Source organism: Neovison vison, chromosome 12 (assembly GCF_020171115.1).
Source record: "Neovison vison isolate M4711 chromosome 12, ASM_NN_V1, whole genome shotgun sequence".
NCBI classification, from domain to species: domain Eukaryota; kingdom Metazoa; phylum Chordata; class Mammalia; order Carnivora; family Mustelidae; genus Neogale; species Neogale vison.
This window is the reverse complement of record NC_058102.1, coordinates 102,607,161-102,630,027: the sequence shown is the minus strand read 5'-3', so window position 1 is coordinate 102,630,027 and position 22,867 is coordinate 102,607,161. Positions and strand designations below refer to the sequence as shown.

General features: G+C 44.4%; 1 protein-coding gene across 1 annotated transcript in view; it reads right to left on the bottom strand.

Moving 5' to 3' along the window:
- Positions 1 to 22,867, bottom strand: part of ANO2 (anoctamin 2) — a 340,666-nt gene that overhangs the window by 147,300 nt on the left and 170,499 nt on the right. Inside the window, exons 12-15 of the mRNA XM_044226412.1 lie at positions 20,396 to 20,530; positions 13,887 to 14,047; positions 9,206 to 9,288; positions 3,804 to 3,914 (exon numbers count right to left, since the gene is read on the bottom strand). Coding sequence (XP_044082347.1) covers positions 3,804 to 3,914; positions 9,206 to 9,288; positions 13,887 to 14,047; positions 20,396 to 20,530 — 490 coding nt within the window. The remainder of the gene's footprint in view (positions 1 to 3,803; positions 3,915 to 9,205; positions 9,289 to 13,886; positions 14,048 to 20,395; positions 20,531 to 22,867) is intronic.

Below are 22,867 nucleotides of genomic sequence, written 5' to 3'. Positions count from 1 at the left end.
AAATGGTCCTAGGACAACTGAATATCCACTTACAAAAAAAAAAAATAAAGAATTTGGACCCCTTAAATACATCATACAGAAAAATTAACTCAAAATGGATCATGCACCTAAAATGGTAGAGTTAACAATATAAATCTCTTAGAAGAAAACCTAGGAGTCTATCTTATGACACTGAACTAGGCAATGGTTTCTTAGATATTACACAAAAACCCAAGTGATAAAAGGAAATCCATACGAGTTGAGTTACATCAGAAAACTCTTGAGCTTTGAATTATACCAATAAAGTGAAAAAAAATCCATAGAAAGGGAGAAAATATTTGTAAATCATATCACATAAGGTATAGGTATTCATATTATGTAAATAACTCTTCCAACACAATCATAAAAAATAATTTAAAAATGAGCAAAGAATCTGAATAGGCATTTTTCCACAGAAGGCATACAAATAGCCAATAAGCACATGAAAAAATGTTCAACATCATTAGTCATTAGGGATATGCTAAAGAGAACCACAATGAAATACCATTTCACACAACTAAGATGGATAAAATAAAAAAGATAATATCAAGTGTTCCCAGGATGTAGAGAAATTGGTGCCCTGGTACGTTGTTTGGTTAGAACATAAAATGGGCAGCACATGGGTGGCTCAGTTGGTTAAGTGTCCCACTCTTGGTTTCAGGTCAGGTCATGATCTCAGGGTCATGAGATCAAGCCTCACATTAGGATCCATGCTCAGTGGGAGACTGCTTCAGATTCTCTCTCCCCCTCTCCCTCTGACCCTCCCCTTATCCCCATGCAGGCATGCATGTACTCACACACACACACTCTCTCTCTCTCCTTAAAATAAATAAATAAATCTTTAAAATATAATAATGTGAAATAGTATGGTTAATTTGGGAAACAGTACGGCAGTTCTTCAAAGTATTAAATATGCAGCCACCATGAGAGAACCAGTAATTCCACTCTTAGGCATATATCCGAAAGAAATGAAAACACTTATCCACACAAAAACCTGCACACGAATATTCATAGCACCATTATTCATAATAGCCCAAAAATGGAAGCCATCCGGATATCCATCAGATCATAAATCAGGTATATCCACAATACGGAATATTATCTGGCAATAAAAAAAGAATTAGGCACTGAAGTAACTAAAACATGGGTGAATCATGAGAACATTCTGCCACATGAAGGAAGCGAAATACAGTATTTTGTATGATTCCACTGACATGAAAGTCCAAAATAGGCAAATCCATAGAACAAAAAGTAGATAATTGTTTCCCAGAGTTTGGTAACTACTAGGTACAGGGTTTCTTTTTGGGGTGATAAAAATATTTTAAAACTTAGATGGTGGAAATGGCTGCATAAATCCGTGAATATAATAAAAACTAATGAATTGTAGATTTTAAGTGGGTGAATTTTATGGTCTGAGAACTAAATCTTAATAAAGGTGTTTTTAAAAATGGGCTCGGTATCCTCAAACTTAAAAAAAAAAAAAAAGAGAGAGAGAGCAGCGGGCTTTGGAGATCAGGTGAAACTGAGTTTGACTACCAGCTTCCCCACAAGTTTTGTGACCTTCAGCAAATTCCCATACTGCTCTGGGTCTCAATAAATGGTACCTGATCATCCAAAAGGAAGGAAAGTAAGGAGAGGTGGGAATATGCAGCCTAAAGGTCACCATGAAGGCAGAGCCAAGATGATCCTCTGGGATGAAAGACCCATATCCAAAACCACCAGCTAGACTTTGGGTCTTAGTCCCTCTCTATTCCCCAGCAGAAGGTGTCTTTCCTAAATATCCCACACATGAGGGTGCCCCCAGAGCCATGTTATGCTGTGAGCATTGACCTTGACTCTTCCCACTTGCAAGAGCTGCATCCCACCCAACAGAAGCAACATGTGCGCCCCCACCCCGCCCCGATCATTTCCCACCTTCGGCTAGATTTACAGCAAGAACAGAATATTTACAATATTAACAGAATGGAGGGAACACAAGAAGAATGTTGACAATCAAATTCCAGGCCAATTTCATCTTGCGCTGCTCATCTGGGAAGGTCATTTTCTCCCCAGTACCCATAAGACATTAGATGCTTTGAGCTTTGCATTCTCGACAGTGTAATGGAAATAGATGTTGAATGCTAAAACATAAACATATGTATCATTCATAATGCATTCAGATGTTTTTCAATTATTCATGGTTCCTGAAAGTTATGTGACCTATCATGCATATATATCCAAGCAAAGTTTATATTAGAACCACAGCCTCGATGTACGCAATTCCAGCTCCTTGGCATTCCCGTCTATAGAATTAAAATTAAATGAGTCAGTGGTCAATAAAAGTTATATGTGATTTCCATAAAATTATCCCTCGTATATTGCTCTGGGGTGGAGAAAGAAGGTTTCCTGGAGTTGCCAAAGCTGACAGAACAAGAATGCTTGCTTTCTGATGAGGGTGGTGGTGATGATTAGGCTTTCCTAAGAACAAATTCATTATTTCCCCCAAATAATTGATGGTCTTGCAGTTACTTTTAGTCTAAGAAAATAAATAAATAAATAACTCAGAGGGCCACCCTCTCTCTCTTCTGTTTAAGTCCTATTTTCTTTAAAAAAAAAAGAGAGAGAGAGAGAGAGAAAGAAGAAAAAAAGCCAGTGTTCTGGGCTCAAAAACACCACATTCTTCTGTTTTGGTGCTTGAATAAATTTGCATGTTAACATGAATGGTTCCAACTTTAAGAATGTAAAATTAAATGAAATTTGAATTCAAATCCAAGATGGAGAAAAGACACATGCAAAAACAACAGATTTCCAATCTTGTTGATTTTTTTCAGGAGCCAGATTAGGAAAGACATAAACACACACACACACACACACACACAGGTTTCAAAGCAGGGTGGAGCTCAGAGGAGACAGGCGCTGCCAAAGAGGAGCCCCCCACCCGAACCCCCCAGTTCACGCACACCAAGAGTATTTGCAGATCACAGCACAGATTCTGAAGCTCTGTTTTAATGTCTGAATGCCACCCTAAAACTCAGAAATAGGACTCAGGAGACATGTTCACCATCCCATTCCTACTTATGAAGGCCCACCCAGATAAAATGAAATATAAGGAACATTCTATGAGCAGCTCAAGCGAGCACAGGCATGAATTAGCCTCTGCCAGCCCAAAGTGCCAGTTCCTGCTCGGACTTCTTCATTGCCCCAGAGGGCAGTACTGCACAGTGATTAGATGCACCAGCTGTCAGAGACAGACCAAGATTAGAATCCCAGGTCCACACACCATTTACGCGGGCTGGGTGACCTTTGGCAACTGACTTGAGTTATGAATGTAACTTTTTTCACTAGTTCTCATTAACCCAACAAGAGTGGCAGCCTCCTAAATTTATTTTGAGAATAAAATGATATGATGCACTGAGAATGGCACCTGGCCTGGAGCAAGCCCTCGCCTGGGGTTAGCTGCCATTGTGCTCATTGGTATGGTGGTAGTTGTCATTATTAGATAATTAAGTGATGGAGTTCAGAGTAACTGGGCCGGAAACTGTTTCTTTCTTCTCCAACCTGCTCTCCCATTTTGCCCAGACACTGCCACCCAGGAAAGAGAGATAAACCAAGTCACAGCAAAACCCTGCTCCCCATGAGCTCTGCGTATAGGTCGAAGAGAAGTGTCATGAATCATTCCCTTCCATCCCACTCCAGTCAACCCCTTCTCCCAGCCCAGTCTCTGTCCACGAAGGCACTCCAAATGAGATGACGACAGGATCTTAAGAAATAAAGAAGAAAGTGAGCAGCGAGTGCCAGCATCTTACCTCATCTTCATTCTCAGTCGCATTGGTACCCAATTTCTGGACAACCGACTTGCCACTCGCCTTCAACATTTTCTCTCGAACTTTGGTTTCATATTCAGGTCGGGAGTGTTCCTAAAACCCAAGAGTCAATGCGGAGTTAGTAAACAGGCAGAAGAGTGGCTCTGGCCTGTTATCTTGTTATCTTGTTATAAACCAGATGCCACAAGCACACTCAAGTCAGGACTTAGGATCAAATGCTATCAGACACGAACCGTTACACCACACACGACCACAAGGAGTCTAGACCAGGAATACAAAGTACGGGAGAGAAAGGGGACACATAACAGTTGCTACCACACTGAAAACCAAACCTGGGCACGTTCCTGGAGATGGCGCCGGTGTTGAGAAAGGAGAGAGGAAACGTTAACTGGGCAACTGATACAAACAGAAGCATCTGGTCATGCTACTAACTATTCTCATACCTCAAACTGTAAGTTTCAGTGAGCCAAATCCCAGCTAGAGAAACAGATGTGCCCCGCAGCTGGGAGTTAGGGCAACGACCAAACTTCTTCCTGCTCCATTATTCTGCAAGCTAAAATGGCGACCAATAAACATCAAAGTTAAAGATGGCCACGGGGAATCTTAAAACTTGCTTGCCTGAACCTGTTTCCTGTGCAGCCTAGGTGAGTAACTCATTGGCAAGTACACCAATGCTCAAGAGATATCACTGAGCCATTCAGCAACACAACCTGAACAGTGAGTCACCAGGCACAGGAAAGAGCACCTGACTAATCCAGAGGGTTGCAGTCTAATCAACGCAGGTGCTGAAGCAGGAAGGCGCATGACTTACTTCAAAGGGAATTTAACAGTGTACACCTGGCCTCACTGGCAGGTCTTCCCTGCAGCGTCCGAGGACGAACATCTACAGGTGTGAGGACTGCATGTTCCCGCATCATTTATCAATGACTCCCGTGCACGGATTCAGGCGTTGGCTCACAGCTGACTCAGAGGACACACCATTTCCTCACCAATGCTCACGCATCAGAGATTCCAAAAGCCAACAAGCTAGGCTCCTGACCATCTTTGGCTTTCCTGGGACATGCCATGACATTGGAGAGGAGAAACCATGCAGGTGGCTTAGAAACATAATCGGTACAACAGGAGGTGATGTTATTCCAGGGTTTTAAGGCAGCCCGCCATTACCGACCTCCAAAGACACATCAACCCCATCCCTTCCATGACTTCTCTAGCACGGCCAACCTGGTGGAGTCTCCTCCCTCTCGAATAGCCTAGAATTGTATAACTTATACCACGTGCAGTTTTCAATTATGTATTTTTCTTCCAGGATTTCCTAGCTGTTTTGCATCTGAGAGTCTCTTTATACTAATACAAGGATCTGCAACCTAGTATGTCTTATTTTCTATTTCTCATAGTAATTAGTACCACGTGGAGCACCCAGAAATCGCTAAAGGCTTGTGAGGCTCACTGATTTTGCCTCTCACCTTCATCCATTCTCCAACACATCATTTCCTCATGTGTGTGCTAAGAGTTGTAGCTAAAAAGGGATTCCAGGGGTTAAGAGATTGGAAAAGCCCACACAATGTATCACCTGAGAGTCACAATGAGCATATTAGCTCCAAAAAGTTCTACTGTGAAGCCACTTGCTTAATGTTTTTAAAACCCACATTTCCTGCAAAAATCCTTTTGCCAACAACAATGAACACCCTATGGGAACGTTTTGAGAAATTTGATTTGAAGTTGTCCTCCATGGCCCCTGAAATCTGGTCACTTTTCATTTATGTTATTTCCATGCAAGATTTTCATTAAAAAACTAGAGCAGGACCTTTTTGGTGAGTACCGTAATGTGGATCCTAAACCGCCTCAAGCTAACGTTGTTCCTACCTTTCATACCTGGCAAAGGAGCTAAGGAACTTCCCCTTCTGACTAGGAGGCTGCTGTTGACCTGCCTCTGACTTCCCAAAGATGTGCCGTGAATCACACAGAGGCACGTCCTCGCATCCCTCTCATCCGCCTCAACCTCACCCTCATCCCGCCTCACCCCACGCTGGGCCCCCATTCAGAACCCTTCATCTGTTTAGAACAAGCTGAACATTCTCGCCACATGAACGGGAGTCCAAGACTCTCAGAGCAGAGTCTTGGGCTGTTCTGCATTCCAGCTAAAGCAGGTCAGACAAGGATCTCTCTGTCTGTGGCCAAGAAGGTCGGGTGGGGTTACAGAGTTCCCCAAAGGCCGGGAGCTGGACAACTGAGCTCCTGGCCAGAGCAGAATCCAGCCCGTGTGTGGGCTGTGCCAGTGCCCCCAGCCACAGGTGGGTTCTCCTTATTCCTGATGTTCTGAACACGTGGCCTCTCTGGACAGGTGGTCTGATGCAAGTCGTCACAAATACATAACCTGTCCCACCACAACTCTGGGAAATACTTCCCAAAGCTACCTCTACCCAGTTGGTCTCCTCGGGAGCTGGCTGAAGGAAGGCCCCAGGCCAGCTCAGGACCTTCTCTGACCTAAAGAGGTAGACCCAGATATACACTCAACAAATGTCTTCATCGAAGAGTCTTCAAGCTCCTCTGCCCTTCTTTCTAGGCTCTGAGGCCACTGTGGAGCTTGAGATTATTTTCAAGGGGAGGAAGGTGACAGCAGACAAACACACACACAAGTAAGAAACCAGCAGCTGGGGTAAGAAAAATTGAAGAAATAATTACAGAAGATGAGACCTTCCACCTTCAACCACCTTAAAGATTTAAGGGTCAAAATTGTTCAGGGGGGAATGATGAGGGAGCAGGAGGCTGGCTGAGGACAAAGCAAAGGCTGACACCTTGCACCCCCTCTCCATCTGCTCCCCTCCCCTTGGTAATGTGTGTGGCATTCCTCAGGCACCCCTGACTGCCATAAATGATAAAGAGTTAACTTGCAGAGATCACAATCCTGCAAGACAGGAGTCTCCCTTGGCTTACAAATGTCCTAAATCTCACTAACAAAGAAGATCGATAGCAGGATTATGACATTCCACCAAAAAGTCTGCCAACTATCGTGATGTTAATGGCTGGCCTAAAGATGACATTGATCAAGCCGCAAGGGCAAGGCCTCTGATAGGCCTCCCATTTCTTGGCACCTTGTAGGCCCTCTTTAGCATATGAAAACTCCGTTGAAACCTCCCTTTCCCTTACCTTCCCCCAACCGCAGAGTACATAACCTGCCATCCCTCACAACCTGGGTCAACAGCTCTTCCTGCCCACGGGTCCTGTCCCTGTGCTTTAATAAACCACCATTTTGCACCCAATAAATAAATAAATAAATAAATAAATAAATATGCAGCTGACTGCTTCCAAAAGGGATTCAGGGAAGGCCCATTTGAGCAGGGTCAAATTGGGTGGGATGGAACAGTCAAGAAAGGGTAGGCCACGTGGAGACTGGAGCATCTAGGTGAGGGAACAGCCGGTGCAAAGACTAGAATGAGCTGGGGAGAGGATGAAGGTCTCTGTGGCCAGAAGGTCTGAGCATGCAGAATGACGTGTACTGAGTTCAGAAAGGTGGGTAGAGGATTTTGCCTGCTATGTGACAGGAAGCCCTGCAGTAAGCTCCTGCCAGAAGCGACAGGGCCCATGATGAACCTCTTCTTGTGCCACAGGTAAACTAGTCTTGGCCCCCTCCCAGCCTGCACACGAGTTCCTAAAATCATGGTCTACCTGTGAACTTACCCCTGATCTCTAGGTTAATCAGAAAACAGGAAAACTGGCTCCAGAAACAAAATGGATTATCCTGCGCTCCCTGCCAGGGGCCTGCAACAGAGATTCTTGAGGACATTGAGTCATAACCGATGGCTTTCTCTGTGTGAGTGTTTACACCTCCTCTCCAGATAATTTCTGGCTTCCTCGGTTCTACTTAGCAGACACACTTAGCTCGTCTCTGGTGCCATGCAGGCTTGGATGCCAGGCTGTGTCTTCTTCTCTTCTTGGGAGCCACGCTAGGCCCTGCATTAGGAGAGCAGCAGCTCCTGCTTCCCCACACCCACCACAACTCCCTTGTCTCCCCCCCACCCCACCCTCTCTCTCCCTCTCTCTCTCTCATCCATAGGGCAAGGATGTCAACCAGAAAACCCCCATAGTCCCACTTCCATAACTCTTTCTATTGGAAGCACTCATTTGGCCACTAATTACCAAAAAACACAGTTGCCTTCATTATTCTCTAACACTTATCCTCCTAATTTGTATCCCCTCTGAAGGTAGAACCCACGTGGAAGTACTCTGATCCGCCATGGAACCCACGATACCATTAGTGTCCAGGCAGATGCTTAATCCATGGGCCTGGAACACAGTGAGCACAGGCACTCAGTGCATGGGGATGGAATGTCCACCTGCTCAGTGAGAGCGTCAAGGAGAAGAAACAACATCATACGACAGACATACGGAGCCAAGCAAGCTTGAGAACAAGACTAAATTGGAGAGGTCCTTGCTTGGTCATAAAACATCAGGGCCACAAAGCCAGCAATCTCTAGTCTAAGGCGAGGCGCCTCAGTTACTGGGGGAGAATACAGAAAAGGCGTGCTTTCCGCGTAGCCGCCATTATGCTTGCGCCCAGCCTTTGCAAGTCAGTACTCAGGCAGATGTGAGTGCCACCTGGTCTTTCTAGACACTGTTCCCAGCACCTCACCAACAATGTCCACTATATCAGGAGTTCCTATCCAATATTCACATCTACTGTTCTGTCAGTGGTAGCGTGTGGGAATAGATAAGAACTGTGAGCAACCAGACACACACTACTCATTGCCAGCTCACCAACATCAGGCCTGGGGCCCTCTTAAGAGCCCAGAAGAAAGGCTGATTTGTTTTCAATCTTTAATATCATCTGTTCATAAAACTAGAGAAGAACCTTCTAGAAGAACCTACCTTTTGCCCTTAGCTCATCCTCTAGTTTCACCCATGCTGTACTGGCTTACACTATAGTAGTTCAGTGCTTCTTTCTTCTTCCATAGGCACCAAAGGGATTCAGCATTTGGTACCCATACCTCTCCCTTGACCCTCAGGAGGCTTACAGAGGCATGCTGACAGGTGTGTGCTCTGGGTTACATGAGAGCAATTCCTACTCTCTGGCTTCATGCACCCATGAAATGGGAGGTAGAAGAATGTTAAGCTAAATCTCAAAGGAACCACAAAGGCTTTTCTCTTGTGCCATCTCTTTTTCCAGAGAGGGTCCCTGGGACATCTGACTACCCATCAGGTCCAATGTTTCAGGAGAAGAGTGGGGATCTGAGCTCTTGGCCTCAGTGCATACCAACCACAGTTAAGACCGTGGAGCCGGGGACTGGCTGATGTGACAGCAAATTTAATTGGTCACCTCACTCAAGAAGATCTATTTGCAGGGTGAAACCAAGCAAGGACCCAGAGAAGTATGCAAGTGAACTCACTTCTTCCTCTTCTATACCAGTCAGGTCCCAGAAGTAGCCCAGCCGCATCTGTAACCTCTTCCAGTTTTCCAGAAACATGGTAGCTTAAAGAGAAAGAAAAAATTCTATTAAAGATTGAATTTTGAGTACCCTTTGGGATCACCAATGGAGGTAGAGGATAAACTTAAGAGATTTCAAATCTAGGGACTCTCCTTAAAGCACTTATTCCCTTCCTCTTACTTCTAACTGGAACTGCTCCAACTAGTCCCCATCCTTGAGAGCTCAACAGATATAGGTAAAGGGAGACACACCAGCACACATGCAGGCGTGCACCTCTCCCTACTTCTAGGTCATGAGAAGAGGGCAAACAGTGATCTCAAGAAATGAAGGAAGGATGGAAGGATGAAGACAACAAGAAGGAGAGGGTCTGTAGTCTTTTTGGACAAAGTTCATCTTCCCTACATGTACATTCTTTCCTCCCTGCACCTTCTTCAGTGTTCTCACTCATTTTCTCCCATCTTTCTGTCTCCAGCACCACTTCCCTTCCCTGGGCCCCAACTATCCCGTCCTGAGGTTCTGTAACAGTCGCCTCATAGCTCCACCTGACTTCCGAGCCCACCTGCACATGGCTGATGGAGAGCTCTCCCCTACAGGGCATTCACCCAGACCTCTACTTGTTTAGCAAGTAGCTGCTGAGTGTCTCCCATCCCCACGAGGTCAGTTTGCTCCACCCAAAGCCCCTCGAAGGGCCAGGCCAACGTGCTCCGGGCAGAGCCAGCACCCTCCCCTTGACAGCCACGGCTCATTACCCCAGGACCGACACCTCTTCCGGAGCCTGCTAATGGACCATATGGACCCACTCTTTTGAAAACTGAAACTAAGCGACACAAAGAGAAGCAGAACTGGGATGAACCATGCAGCCCCTGACAGGAGAAAGGGCCAGGATTCCAGAGAGCTCCCCCAGCTCCAGTTTCCGGACGCCTGGCTCCCTTTTGTCACCCGCATCCAGGAGCTAGCTTCTGGCTTTCTTACAACACCTCTCTTGTTCTTTGAGCAAGCTAGACTAAATTTCCAAACCTGCAAAAAGAACTGGGCCTGACTAAGGTGTCTGTAATAGACAAAACAGCCTTCTAGACATCCTGAGGGAGATTAGGTGACTCTGCTGTGGATTTTGCTCTCAAACTGTTGACAGTCTATGGGGAGGGACTGTAAATAGCTACCATACAAGGCATGAAGTGCTCAGGGCCTTAATGGCCCAGTGGAGAGCTGTGGGCATGCAGACGAGGGAGTGCTGGCTGCCCAAGAAGCCAGCTGAGCCGAGTCTTGAAGAACAATGGCACTTGGGCAGTGAAGAAGGGGCAGGGAGAGGGAGAATGCCAACACTCCCCCATCCAGACTTTCAACGGCTCCTTACCTTCCAAGTTCTTCTCTCTGGACGGGCAGCCCTTGTGGATGCGGCCCGACCCCTCTGTTTAAATCCATTCCCTTGCTCTGTCAATATACAACCTCATACCTGGGTTGCTGCTAACGTCACCTCCTCGCTGCCCTCCTCATACTCAAGTCCTACAAACTGCCCCGCGCCCCTCTGCTGCCCTCCATGGGCTACCCTCATCCTTTCCTGACCCACTCAGCTGGGGGCACCCTCTCCTCCCCACTTCTACTGTCCTCAGGGTCTGGTGCCCTGGAAAGGAAGGGAAGGGACACTCCTTGAGGCCGCCCCTGCACGCACCTCAACGCCACCCACAGGAAAAGCCTGGACACCCTTCACCAGGTGCCACGCTGCACTGTTGCCTGCGACTCAGGTCTGTGGTGGAGTAACAGGGCTGTAAACTTCCTAAGCTCTTGGCTGCCTGTTTGCCTTGGGCACAGCAGAGAACCAAGCGGAATAGACACCTACAGACCGGCTAAATGTGTAGTTGCTAGAAGCTCCATTTGTTTGACTTGGCGCTACATTACAGTGCACAGATTCATAGGGTTTCTCCCGGGGATTTGCGGCTTTTCAGTGTTAAGTGCATCCTGACCTACCAACACTGGCACAGGCCTGGGGATGTTCTGGGGACAAGGTGGGGAGGAAGGCATCCCTCCTTTTCCTAGGCTCTTCTCAGTGCCCGAGGAGGGCTCGGCATACAGCAGGGTCCGCAGTGCTTCCTGACTGTGATCGCTATGAAGAAGAGAAGTCAGAGCATGGGAACAGAGGAGAGGGGCAAAGAAGTCACTGCGGAGGGGCCATGAGGACGAGGGAGGCCTACCACAACAAGAAAGAGCAGCTCACAGCTCCTGGTGTATGACCCCTGCCAGGCACTATGCCAAGTGCTCTGCACACTTGTCCCCAAAACACTGTGAGGTAGGAACTCCTTCACCCATCTCACAGATGAGCAGGGTGATGCCCAAAGGTTAAGAAGCTTGCCCCAGGCACTTGGCACATTGGTTGAGAGTGCTGACTTTTGTGACATGGAGCTACATCCACACTGTCTTGCCATGGACCCCCCGCTGGCAAGGAGCAGGACTGAGACATGCAACTAGAGCCTGCCTGCTACCTAAGTTAATGCCCTTAACTTCTCTTCAGAACAGGTTCAGGAACCCTCGCCCTTTACTTCCCTTTTCAATGAGGTTTTCAGAGTTCCCTGGAGTCTGAAGCCAAACCACAGAGGAGCTCGGCCTGAAGACCCCACAGACCCAGGCCCTGCTGGCCAGCACCTCAGTGGGCCCCCACTCTTGCTCCACTGACAGACTGTTTCTGCAGAGAACCACTTCTCCCCAGGCTTCCTCCTGGCAGGCTAGGCCCCAGCCCAGGCCCACCCAGCACAGCACTGCTGATCATAATAATCATGGTAATGAGAGGCAGTACTGTTATTTTTCATTGTAATTTGCAGGCAATTGTGCCCAGCAGCTCTTGGCTGCTGTGACCAAATACACAATCACGTAAAACTCAGCAAGACTGTTAAAAAACACAATTGAACCCCACGCTATGCCAGGAAGCTCTGACACATCCCACCCTCCATGCTTCTCCTGTGCTGCCACGTGAGGGGGAGCAAGAAGGCCAGGGGTGGGGGCAGTAAATGATCACAGATCCCAGGGGCCGGGAGGCATCTGCTAATTACAGCTATTGAGGAAAGATAAGAGGTAGTTGTTGGGGCTTGAGAGTGGCCAAGTACAACTGAAAACCCAGTTTCTCTACAAAAAGGAATTACACATCCCAGGAAAGTCCGTAAGGGATTATGGGCCCACCGTCATTAAGCTTTAGCTACTCAGTCATGGGACTCTCTTAAGACAAATGAATGGGAATTAGGATTGCAATATATCAAAAACTGAACATGTATTCTGGGTTCCAAATCAGTTCCAGTGGATCTGGGGATAATCATGAGATGCCCTGCTTGACGAGGAGACACAGAGCTGCTGCCTAAAACTCCCAGGCAACAAGCTCCAGCTCATTCTACTGAACCCCTCCTGTGAACAATTCCAGGGCCCCATGGTGACAAGCGCCACTTCCTCCTACTCCCTGCCCCTACTTCTGTGGGCTGACTACTGGCCATGTGTCCCTGGGCAGGGGTGATTCCACAAGAGAACACAGAATAGAGTGTCCCCTGGAAATGTTCCCTGGTGGCCTAGTAATATGGCAATCTTTCCACTCTTGTTCTATCTCCACCCAAGGAGAGGTCCCTGCTGGGAACAAAGAAAGCTTGTATTAGTACTCTCAGCACTACTGAGAATGGACCTCCCCCTCCTCCCTCTCTCTTCACACTTTCAGGAATGCGTGACTCATGGTCCCATCCTGGCATGTCCTCCAGGCCCCATGGAGTCAGTGATAATCAAGCATCCTTTGCAGTGGGATCACAGCCCTGCTGTTCAGTGATCCAAAGGGGAAACAAAGGGCCTGCATATCCAATGAGGAGTAAAAAGTGAAAGTCAGGTGGGTACTCAAGATGGGCTGAAACATGTTGACTTCGTTCCTTGTATGATCCTCATGGGTATGTTTTCTTGGAAAGGTCCAGTTACCACAGGGGTTATTATTCCAGGTTATTCTATCCACGGTTGTGAAAGGGGGGGGTGGTGGTGTGTGTGTGTGTGTGTGTGTGTGTGTTTATGGTCAGATGGCTATGGCCCAGAAAAAGTTTATTACCCTAATACTCTGGGGGTCAAGGGAGGAGAAGGAAAATGAAGGAACTATCTGTTCTTTCCTTCACAAATCCCTTTGGTGGAAATACTGAAAACACTACTCTGGCATTAAGTAAAATCTTTACTGTCTGTGTTCATGGTGTCCTGGAAATTGCACAGAACCTGCAGTCAGGAGATCAGGTTTGGAACCACTTCCTCCATCAGTGAACTTTGTGGCCATGACAGTCTCCTCACCCCCTCTGAGTGTTATAGTGACTATCTATGACTACGTATCTTAGTAGACATAGCTGGAATGCCTTATGGGTGTGCTAGGGATTTGCACTGGTTCAAATTCTGAATAAAGCATACATGAGATTAATACAAGATTAACATCCTCTAATTTTTTAAAAAATATATAAAGCCAAGGAGGATGGTCTTTGTTCTATTCACAAACAGAAGTAAAAGAGAGAAAGCTATTGCCCCTAAAATACTTCTTGAGATATAAGGACTAAAAGACATAAATCAAAGGATACGGACTTCAGAGTATGGTCACTGTACCCATTTAAAGGCATCAGCAAAATAAGCAAGGTTCATGATAACCACTTACCCCACAGAGCCATGAAGATGGAGAAGAAGACGGTAGCAGGGTTGTCAAATAGGTGGCTCGCCTTTGCCGTACCACAGGCTGAGCTGAGGTTCCAGTAATCACAGGACTTGTCACACAGGGGACACATGGTGAAGGCATTCTGCTGGTCACACATCTCTTTGCTGCAGTAGAGAGAGGCTGCTGGGTCAGGAGGACATCAAGCCAGACCCACCCCAAGTAAATCACCCCAAGAACATCTCCCACTTCCAAGTCCATGGCTGAGCTGATCAACTCCCACTGCGAGGTGTGTTAAATACATTGGAATTGGATCCTTTACCATGAAAGCATTATTCCTGTATTTTTATCAATGAGGTGGTTGGGCAACTTCTGAGGTATAGACCCCCTGTCACTAGGAGTGTCCTAACAGAAGATCAGTGAGCATCCGTCAGAGAAGTTGTACATTACATGGTGCTTTATAAAGTTCCTTCAAAATGTTTTGAGTCTAAGAGGTTGGTGGGGAGCACCAACAACTAGGAATCCATCACTTGTCAAAAGTTAGATTTCCTCCTTGTCATGCCTGTGCTTACAGGCAGTCTTCTTAAAGCCTACTGCCTGCCTCACAAATGTGTGAGATCTGGTCACAAGGAGAAGAAAATACAAGTGTGTGGTTGGATCAACACAAGCTCTTACTTACAAGCCATGTGGAGAAGAATGGAGTCAGAGCTGGGTTGGAAGCCCCATCCTAAGTACATCGGGGCATGACCCTTTGTAGAAGGGGGATTAATAACCTCAGCCTAATAAGAATGATCTAAACCATGAAATGGGATGAGGGGGAATGGAAGAATAAAGTAAATTCTTCCAAAGCCTAGGTTCTATGATACTAGTAGAGAGAAGCATGAGTCAAAAAAACCATTAGCTATATTCTAACCTATTCTCAGTATATTTCTATTTAGCGGACAAACGAATATAGTTGAAATTCCATTCACTCTTTAGGTGATTAGCTAGATCCAATAAATTCAGGCTTATATGAATGCTTACAGATAAGAACCAAAGAACCACCAGCCCTAATTGGCTTCGCTAGTGTCCCTCCACACTACATATTAGTAGGAAAATGAATGAACTCATCACTCTGGTGTGTAATATTTCCCCGGGGGAATGGGTCGATGGTTAGGCTCATTGTTTGGGAGAACAGGGTGGAGAACTCAAGATTTCACGAAAATGAAGCATTGGCTGTTCTCACAGAGCAGCTGTGAGACACAGTCTCATGGACTGTGAGGAGACACAGTCATGAGGAGGCAGGGGTCCTACACTGAAAACCGCCACTGTGTTTCCTTTGGAAAGAGGCAGCAGAGGGCACTACAGAGCATGGCTGACAAGTGGGAGGCCATTGTCAGGGTCAGCCGGCTGGTACCCTAAGTGCTAAAGCAAGTGCTTAGATGAAAACCATAAATCAAGCAGTGCCTGGGTCCAGCTCCCCTTCATTAAGAAGATGAAGGGTTTTTCTGAGGGCTGTCACTGTCTGTCAAGTCCCGGCTTTCAGGCTTGTTTTTAATGAACTATTAAGCCCACAGCAAGGAAAGGCCTTCTGCATGAGAGAATGGAAACTCTACGTCTCTAAGAGTAAATCCTCATTCCTCCACTAACTTGCTGCTAAGCTCCCCATTGGCAAGTGTCAATACCAGTGACTCATTCACAACAACAATATTAATAGGAACATCTTAACAGTAAGTTCAGCCGTGCTGGTTTCACTTGGGCACATTCTTAATGGGTAACCAGACAGCAAGATTTATTCTAAGTCTTCGGGGTCAGACGAGCGTCCGCCGTATCACTGAGGAGGAGTCACTACTTTCTGAGAGGAGAGTCCCCTCTTAGGAAACAGACTCACACAGAAACCTGTTGGTCTGTATAAATTAGAGTAAGGAGCTGTGCTTTTAAGCCATGTCTGAGGACACGTAAGCTTCTCAGTCTTGCCCTTCAAATATGTGTGTCAGGAATAGCACTTTGTTGTTTGGGGCTTTTTTTTTTTTTTTTAACACATAGACTTGAGGAAGGGATCATCTCTAACCAACTTAATCCTAATCAAAGCTAATCAATGCTAAAAAGTCAGGAATGAAAAAGTGTTAGCAACCAGCTACCAAAATCCAGAGCACTTGGAAACATAAGAGCTGCTTCAGTTATTGGCTTTACAATGCGAGGACGGTCAACTATCAACCATTTGTACAAAATGGCGCTGCAGTTACATGAATACTTCCCAAATCATTTAAACTTGAAGTCAGAATGCTTTAGAGCTGTTAGGGTGTTCTGTTTGCTGATGGTTGATGTAAGCAATCTGAACAGAATTCTGGAGAAATTCTGCCTCGGGGTGGTATTAAAATGACTTGTGGTTGCTTCTTGGCCTTTTGGCTAAGATCAAGCGTAAAACAACTTTGCGTTCTCGGAGAGAGGCTGCCTCTCTAGAGAAGGCTGCGAAGAGAAGCAGAAAGGTGAGGGAAGCTCAACTAGAACTGAAATCGCATCTGGGTTACTCACTAGCTGCACCATCTGCGGATTTCTAGTTAGAAGCAACTGTAGCTATAAACCAAATGCTGTAGTTCTTCAGTCTATCATTTTCTCTAGAAAGCACAAGAAGGTTGATAAATGGCCAACAAGAGCTGAACTGGGACCCCAAAGTGAGTGGTGTCCTTAATCAGTAATTCATTGCTCATAAGTTAGGTGATACTGGGCCATGCTTGCACAAAGGGAGGAGGTGCAACATGGGAATTATTCTAGAAATTTAGACACAGCATCTGCTATCAAGATTTCAGACTAAGGTAACCTTTTTTTTTTTTTTTTAACATGGTTTAGATCAATCAGCTCTTTTTTTAGTTGTTGTTTTTTTTCTTTTTTTTTTAAATCCTCTAGCCTTTCCTACCCATGTAAGCCAATGCCTAATAAATGGAACCAATCCTTTGGTAAGTAGAGAAAAGTTCTATAGATGTATCATGCACATATGGAATTATTACTCATAAATGATATTTGTATTCATATTCAAAGTTGCCAGTGATAAAAGGTACCATTTAAAGTTCCACATAATGTAAATTTTCTGCTTTTGATATTGTCCTAAAGTTATATGAGACATAACCACTAGGGAAAATTGGATGAAGGGTACAGTGGGCCCCTTTGTACTATCTTCCTATTAATCTATAATGCTTATAAAACAGAACATTTTAAAAAATGATACATAGATAATAAATTCCAGGCTTAATGTCAAAATTAGAAACCTCTAAAGTAATCCCAGGAATGGTACAAGTTTTTAATCATGCTTAGGTGTGGCTGACATACACAGATCCCAGAAGAGTATAAATTTGTTTAGATTCAGTATTGGGATCTAAAGACTATTCTTTTGTTGATAGGGAGTGGTATTTTATGAGTTTTCGTCAAGCCCACTGAGCCTGGATTTTTTATGGCTATATAATTATGATTAAAGGGAAGTTCTTTTAAAAATTCCTCATAATATACTTAAACAAGGAAGATGTAAATATTAGAAAAAAAAAATCACACCCCACCCTGAGTTTGAAGAGCCAACAACCAAAATTTCAGCTTTAAAACAGTCAACTTCAAACTTTTTTGACCATGAGCTGTAATTTAAAAATAATCTTTTCCACCAAATTCCAGCATGCGAATACAAACATTCTCTCTCTCTCCCCACCATAAACGTATTTATATAGCTAAATAAAATCTCATGAAACAATACCTATTACTTCCTTCTTGTGATGAATACTAATATTGTATTTCATTCTACTCTATCCTATTTTAGCTCATTTAAAAGACAACCATTCAAGGATGCCTAAGTGGTTGGTTAAGCTACTACCTCCGGCTCAGGTCATAATCCTGGAGTCCTGGGATCAAGTCCCACATCGGGCTCCCTGCTGGGTGGGGAGTCTGCTTCTCCTTCTGACTTCTCCCCTCTCATGCTCTCTCTCTGCCTTTCTCTCATTCTCTCTCTCTCAAATGAATAAATAAAATCTTAAAAAAAAAAAAAAGACAAGCATTCAGCTGGTTCTCTAACCCCCTAAGGGGTCGCTAGACATAGTGTGTGAAACATTACGCACTCTGACAGGTGAGAAGAGACATCTGCAGTGATAATGGTCACGTTTCACGTCCACGTATACCTGCATGTACATGACTGCATGTGTGAAGATATGTATTTCTCAGTACATGCAGACCATGGTCATTTCCAGCCACACAGTCCCTTTCATATGTATTCCCATATGGGGAACCAAGGCACAAATTCTAAATCCCAATGTAAACGAGCATGCCGATGGCCCACCCTCTACTCTGGCAATAGCTCTCTACGCACAGTGGAGTTTTCCCATGTGGATCAACCTGAGCCCAGCTCTATAGGGATCAAACTGGGCAACAGAAACATGGGAGTCATGTTTTCTGAGAAGGTACCAGGCTAGGCCCGTTGAAACTGCTTGGCTGCCAAGGAGGATATGAACCTTCTGGGAGATGTCACATCTCAGGGGGAAAGGGGGCAGTTGAGGTCAAGTTGTAACCCTGACAACTACTAGTTGCTGAAGTTGGACACATTACATGACTGTAGCATAATTTCTCCACCTCTGTTAGGGGAAAATAATACCAATCTAACAGGTTACAACCATAATCTCTATCTACAGGGTCAAAGAAACTGGTATCTGAGAAACACCCAGCCCATGCCTGGCACAAGGAAGGCATTTGATAAGTATTAGTTTTTCCCTCATGCTAGATGGCCTGAAAAAGGCAAAACCTCCATCATATTTGTTGTGTTGTGGTCCCAGAATTCCCAGTCAAAACACAGGGCAGTTGGTGCCAGGGTTTTACACATAGAAATATCCAAACCCTTGTCTCTTACACTAAGTTATCTAGCTTTAAGTATCTACCTTTAAGTATTTAAGTAGGTCTAAGTATTGATCATTGGTGAAACCCTTTCCTCAAAGAAGCCCAGCTCCTGGTCCTTTCTTCAGGACAGCCATTACTTCTTCCAACTCTAGTGGACACCCGGTCGGCCCAGTGTCCTCATCCACTGGGCTACTGAGGGAACATCCTTTTGGTAAAGAGTGATCTAGCCCCACAGCCCTGACTATGGGCCCAGGGCCTCCACCCTAATCCAAAATGAGCCAATGAGGTTTTTGGAACCAATTAAAGAGAAAGCTCTAAGATACAAGTTCCATGAGCTATTAGTAGGAATGTTTACATCCAATGGAGAAAATCTGCAGTGAAACAAACACAAGAAAAAACCAGTGATGGGAGATAAACAGGAGTCCCTACTTCCATTGGCCCCTAGGCTAGCCATACACTTGCCACTATGTTCCCTGACCACCCCAGAATCCTTCTAATAAATTCCTTTTTTTTTTTTTTTTTGCTTCTGCTAGTTGATGTTGCATTTCTATCACTTGCAACTGAAAAAGTATTAAAATACATTGATCACGCTTTGGTTTTTGAGGACAGTGCTGAAGATGGCAAGAGATTTAAATACCAAATGTAAGTTAAGTGTCACTTGCACTTTATTTCTACATATGTTGATTCCTTCAACAATTATTTATTAACATTTTACTACGTGCCAAACATCATCTTCTGAATCCTTACAACAACATCACAAGGTACATGTTATTATCACTATTTACAGCCAAGGGAAGGAAGACCTGGGGAGTGAACTATCTAGTCTTATAGCTAATATGTAATGCTCACCATCCTAAAGGATGCTATTTTTTTGTGAGAGAGAGAGGAGAGAGCATGAGTGGTGTTGGGGGGACACTGAGGGAGAGGGAGAGAATCTGAAGTAGGCTGCACACCCAGCATGGAGCTGGACACAAGGCTTGATTTCGTGACCCTGAGATCATGACCTGAGCCAAAATCAAGTCAGACGCTTAACCAACTAAGCCACCCGGCAGCCCAAGTATGCTATTTTTAAGTGCTTATATTCTTTGTAGGCTCTCTTTTCACCATAAGGACAAGCCTTTGTTCCATCTCTTGGCTCTCCAAGAGCCCCACCATAGGGCCTGTCACCTGCAGTTTCTGACTTCCTGAACCAGAGGTTGAGCACCCCTCAGTTCCAGACCTGCCTGCTTCTATAGACAGCCTCACAGCATTTTATCCCAACAGTGTTTGACCATATCAACGTGTGATCTCTATCCAATGCCACTCACAGTTTCCCACCTCAGGTCTTAGGAGAAACCAGAGAAAAAAGTCATGAAGTTGAAAGGAAAATGCATTTCTCAGGCTTAGGTTTTTTCATCAGGTAGAATCTACTTGCCCACATCAGCCTCTAGCCCTGGAGAAGAGCTTAACTAGGAAAGGAAGGGAGCCATCCCCAGCAAGCTCTGAAGCCATTCCCAGACTCTGTAGTTCCCAGATCTGTCTCTGGAGGGAGGTTACGTGTGTGGTAAGGGGAGGAGAGAATAGAGGGTGAGGACTTTGGAAGGAAGGATGTGAACTGTACTTGCAACTGGGATGAAACTCCAAAGTACTGCCCTGTGGGAACTGAGGCTTTTTCTTTAAAAACATCTCACCTGGGAATATCTTCTTCGATTGTTGCACATCCATAAAGAAACACGATCACTCCAATTACAGAAGATGGAATGAGAAATGATGTATATAACCCCAGCCAGGCAAAATACAGTCCAATTTTTTCTCCAAAATACTTTCTGAAAAAGAAAGAAAATTGCAACACATATTAAGAACACCATACACCTCCTCCATTTGTGTTTATTCTAAACCTGACAACGGGTCAGCATAAATAAAAAGAGATGGAAGTTAGATGGCGCAAGAGGGACCTCAGCACAAAGAACTGGTATCTTCCACTATGAATTACATTCCCTGGGAATCATACACACACACACACACACACACACACCCCAGGGAATCCTGGCTATTCACGTGAAATAGTCCCAAGAAGGAAGCCAGCCCTAACAGCAAACAGAAAATAGGCCATACATTTTGGCATCTTTACCAGACAAACATGAGTAACACAACATCACCTCATGAGTACCGTAACCCAAAGAAAAATACCTTTTCAAAACTTTGCTATGTGACTAAAACACACAAACAAGCGGGCACGCATACTTATGTATACAAACCATTAAACTCAGAAAAATGACCAGAAGAATTTTGGTAAAATATTAGCAATGGTTTCCTTAGCTGATGGGATTATGGATGGATTTTATTTCTTTATTTTTTACCTTTTTGCATTTTTTAAACTCTCTACTTTGTTAATGAATTAATTTTATAATAAAAAATTCTTTTAAAGAGAAAATTAACAAGCCATTATATTTTTTGATCCCCAGGTCAGGAAGTTAGTAAGTTGTCGCACTGTCTCTAAAAAGGAATTTTTCTTTTAAATAACTATTGGTGACAGGCACCTGAGTAGAAAAATACAAACCACAGAGAAACCGTGCATTTTCTTTCCCAAGAGGCTATGACATAAAACACGGGAGGGAAATGGGAGTGCAGCCCACTCTTTGATGTGAGGACAAAAGAATAAGAACAGTGAATTGAATCTATTTGTCCACTACCAAAGGGGGTGCTCTCACCTAGGATTCACACAATGGCAAGATAATGTGGCTTCCACCCTAACAACAAGAGAAGTCGAGATAATCTGTGACATTAAACTTTCCTTGAACCCATCATAGAGTGGAGACTACAAGGTAATCATGTCAAGTGAATATTTTTTTAAAAAGTGACAAGCACCTCCAAGGAAAATGGGACATGCAAACACTTTCAGATTTGGCAGACCACAGAAGGAAAAGGCAGTACAAAGAAAAAGATATAATCTTGTAAATTCTGAAAGGCTGAGTATAGGTTAGCATGATAGCTTAGAATAACTGGGAGCTCCAGACACAAGAGGGGTTTGCAGTCATTCATAAGATCCCAGCCAATGATCACCATCTTGTACTCACAAGGAAGGTAATGGCAACATAGGAAACTGGAAAGGGCCTCTTTATTTGCAGAGGGGCATGGAAGCACACCCATCTCCCAAGACCATCTCTCATTCAAATCACTGAGTGATAAGGATCAGCAGTCTGCTCTGGGGGAGGGGCAGGACAGAGGATAATATTCTAGGGTCTACCATATATATATAACTGAAGTCCCAGGAAGATTAAGAGAAAGAAGACAGAAGAAATATCTGAAAGGATTATGGCTAAAAAATTTCCCAAAATTAATCAAAAAACAACAAAACATAGATCTAAGAACCCAGAGAACCCTAACCAGAGTAAATATAAAAACAAAAACAGAAACTTATACACCGAGACATATCATAATCAAATCTGAAAAACAAAGATAGTAAATCTTTAATTAAGCTGGGGTGGGGGTAAGGCTTTGCTGGGGAGGGAAAGATGGGAAAGGGAGGATATTATATGCAAAGGGACAAAGGTAAGACTTACAGCCAATTTCTTGGCAGAAACTATGCAAGCCAGAAGATAATAGGGTGACAACCTTAAAGCATGGAAAGGGGCGGGGGTGGGAAAAATGGTCAACCCAGAATACTATATGAAACAGTGCTCCCATGGGGATAAAACTAGTTCTTTGGAAGCCAAAAACTATCTTAGGTATTACAGTGGTTTTAGGTCTCCAAAGGACCACAGAACATAAAGAGATATACAGATATATGTGGTATTAAAATTTCATGGAAGAAAGCAGTAATAGAAAAAAGGCAGAGAGACATTGGTAAAAATCAAAAATTGTGATGATGACTTATGAAGTTTATAACGTATATAGGAATAGGACAACAGCACCTATGAAAGGAGAGAGGAAACTGAGAAATAGTGTATATATGTATATATATGTATATATAGGTCCCTCTATAGAAATAGTGTAATAATGCCCTTACCCAGGGTGTAAAATGGTATAATATTATTTTAAAGTAGAATGTGGTAAGTTAAAGGATTCTGTAAATCCTAGAGCAACCACTGAATTTTAAAAATAGTTAATAATTAACAGACCAAAATTGGAGATGAAATGGAACCATAAAATATACTCATTTG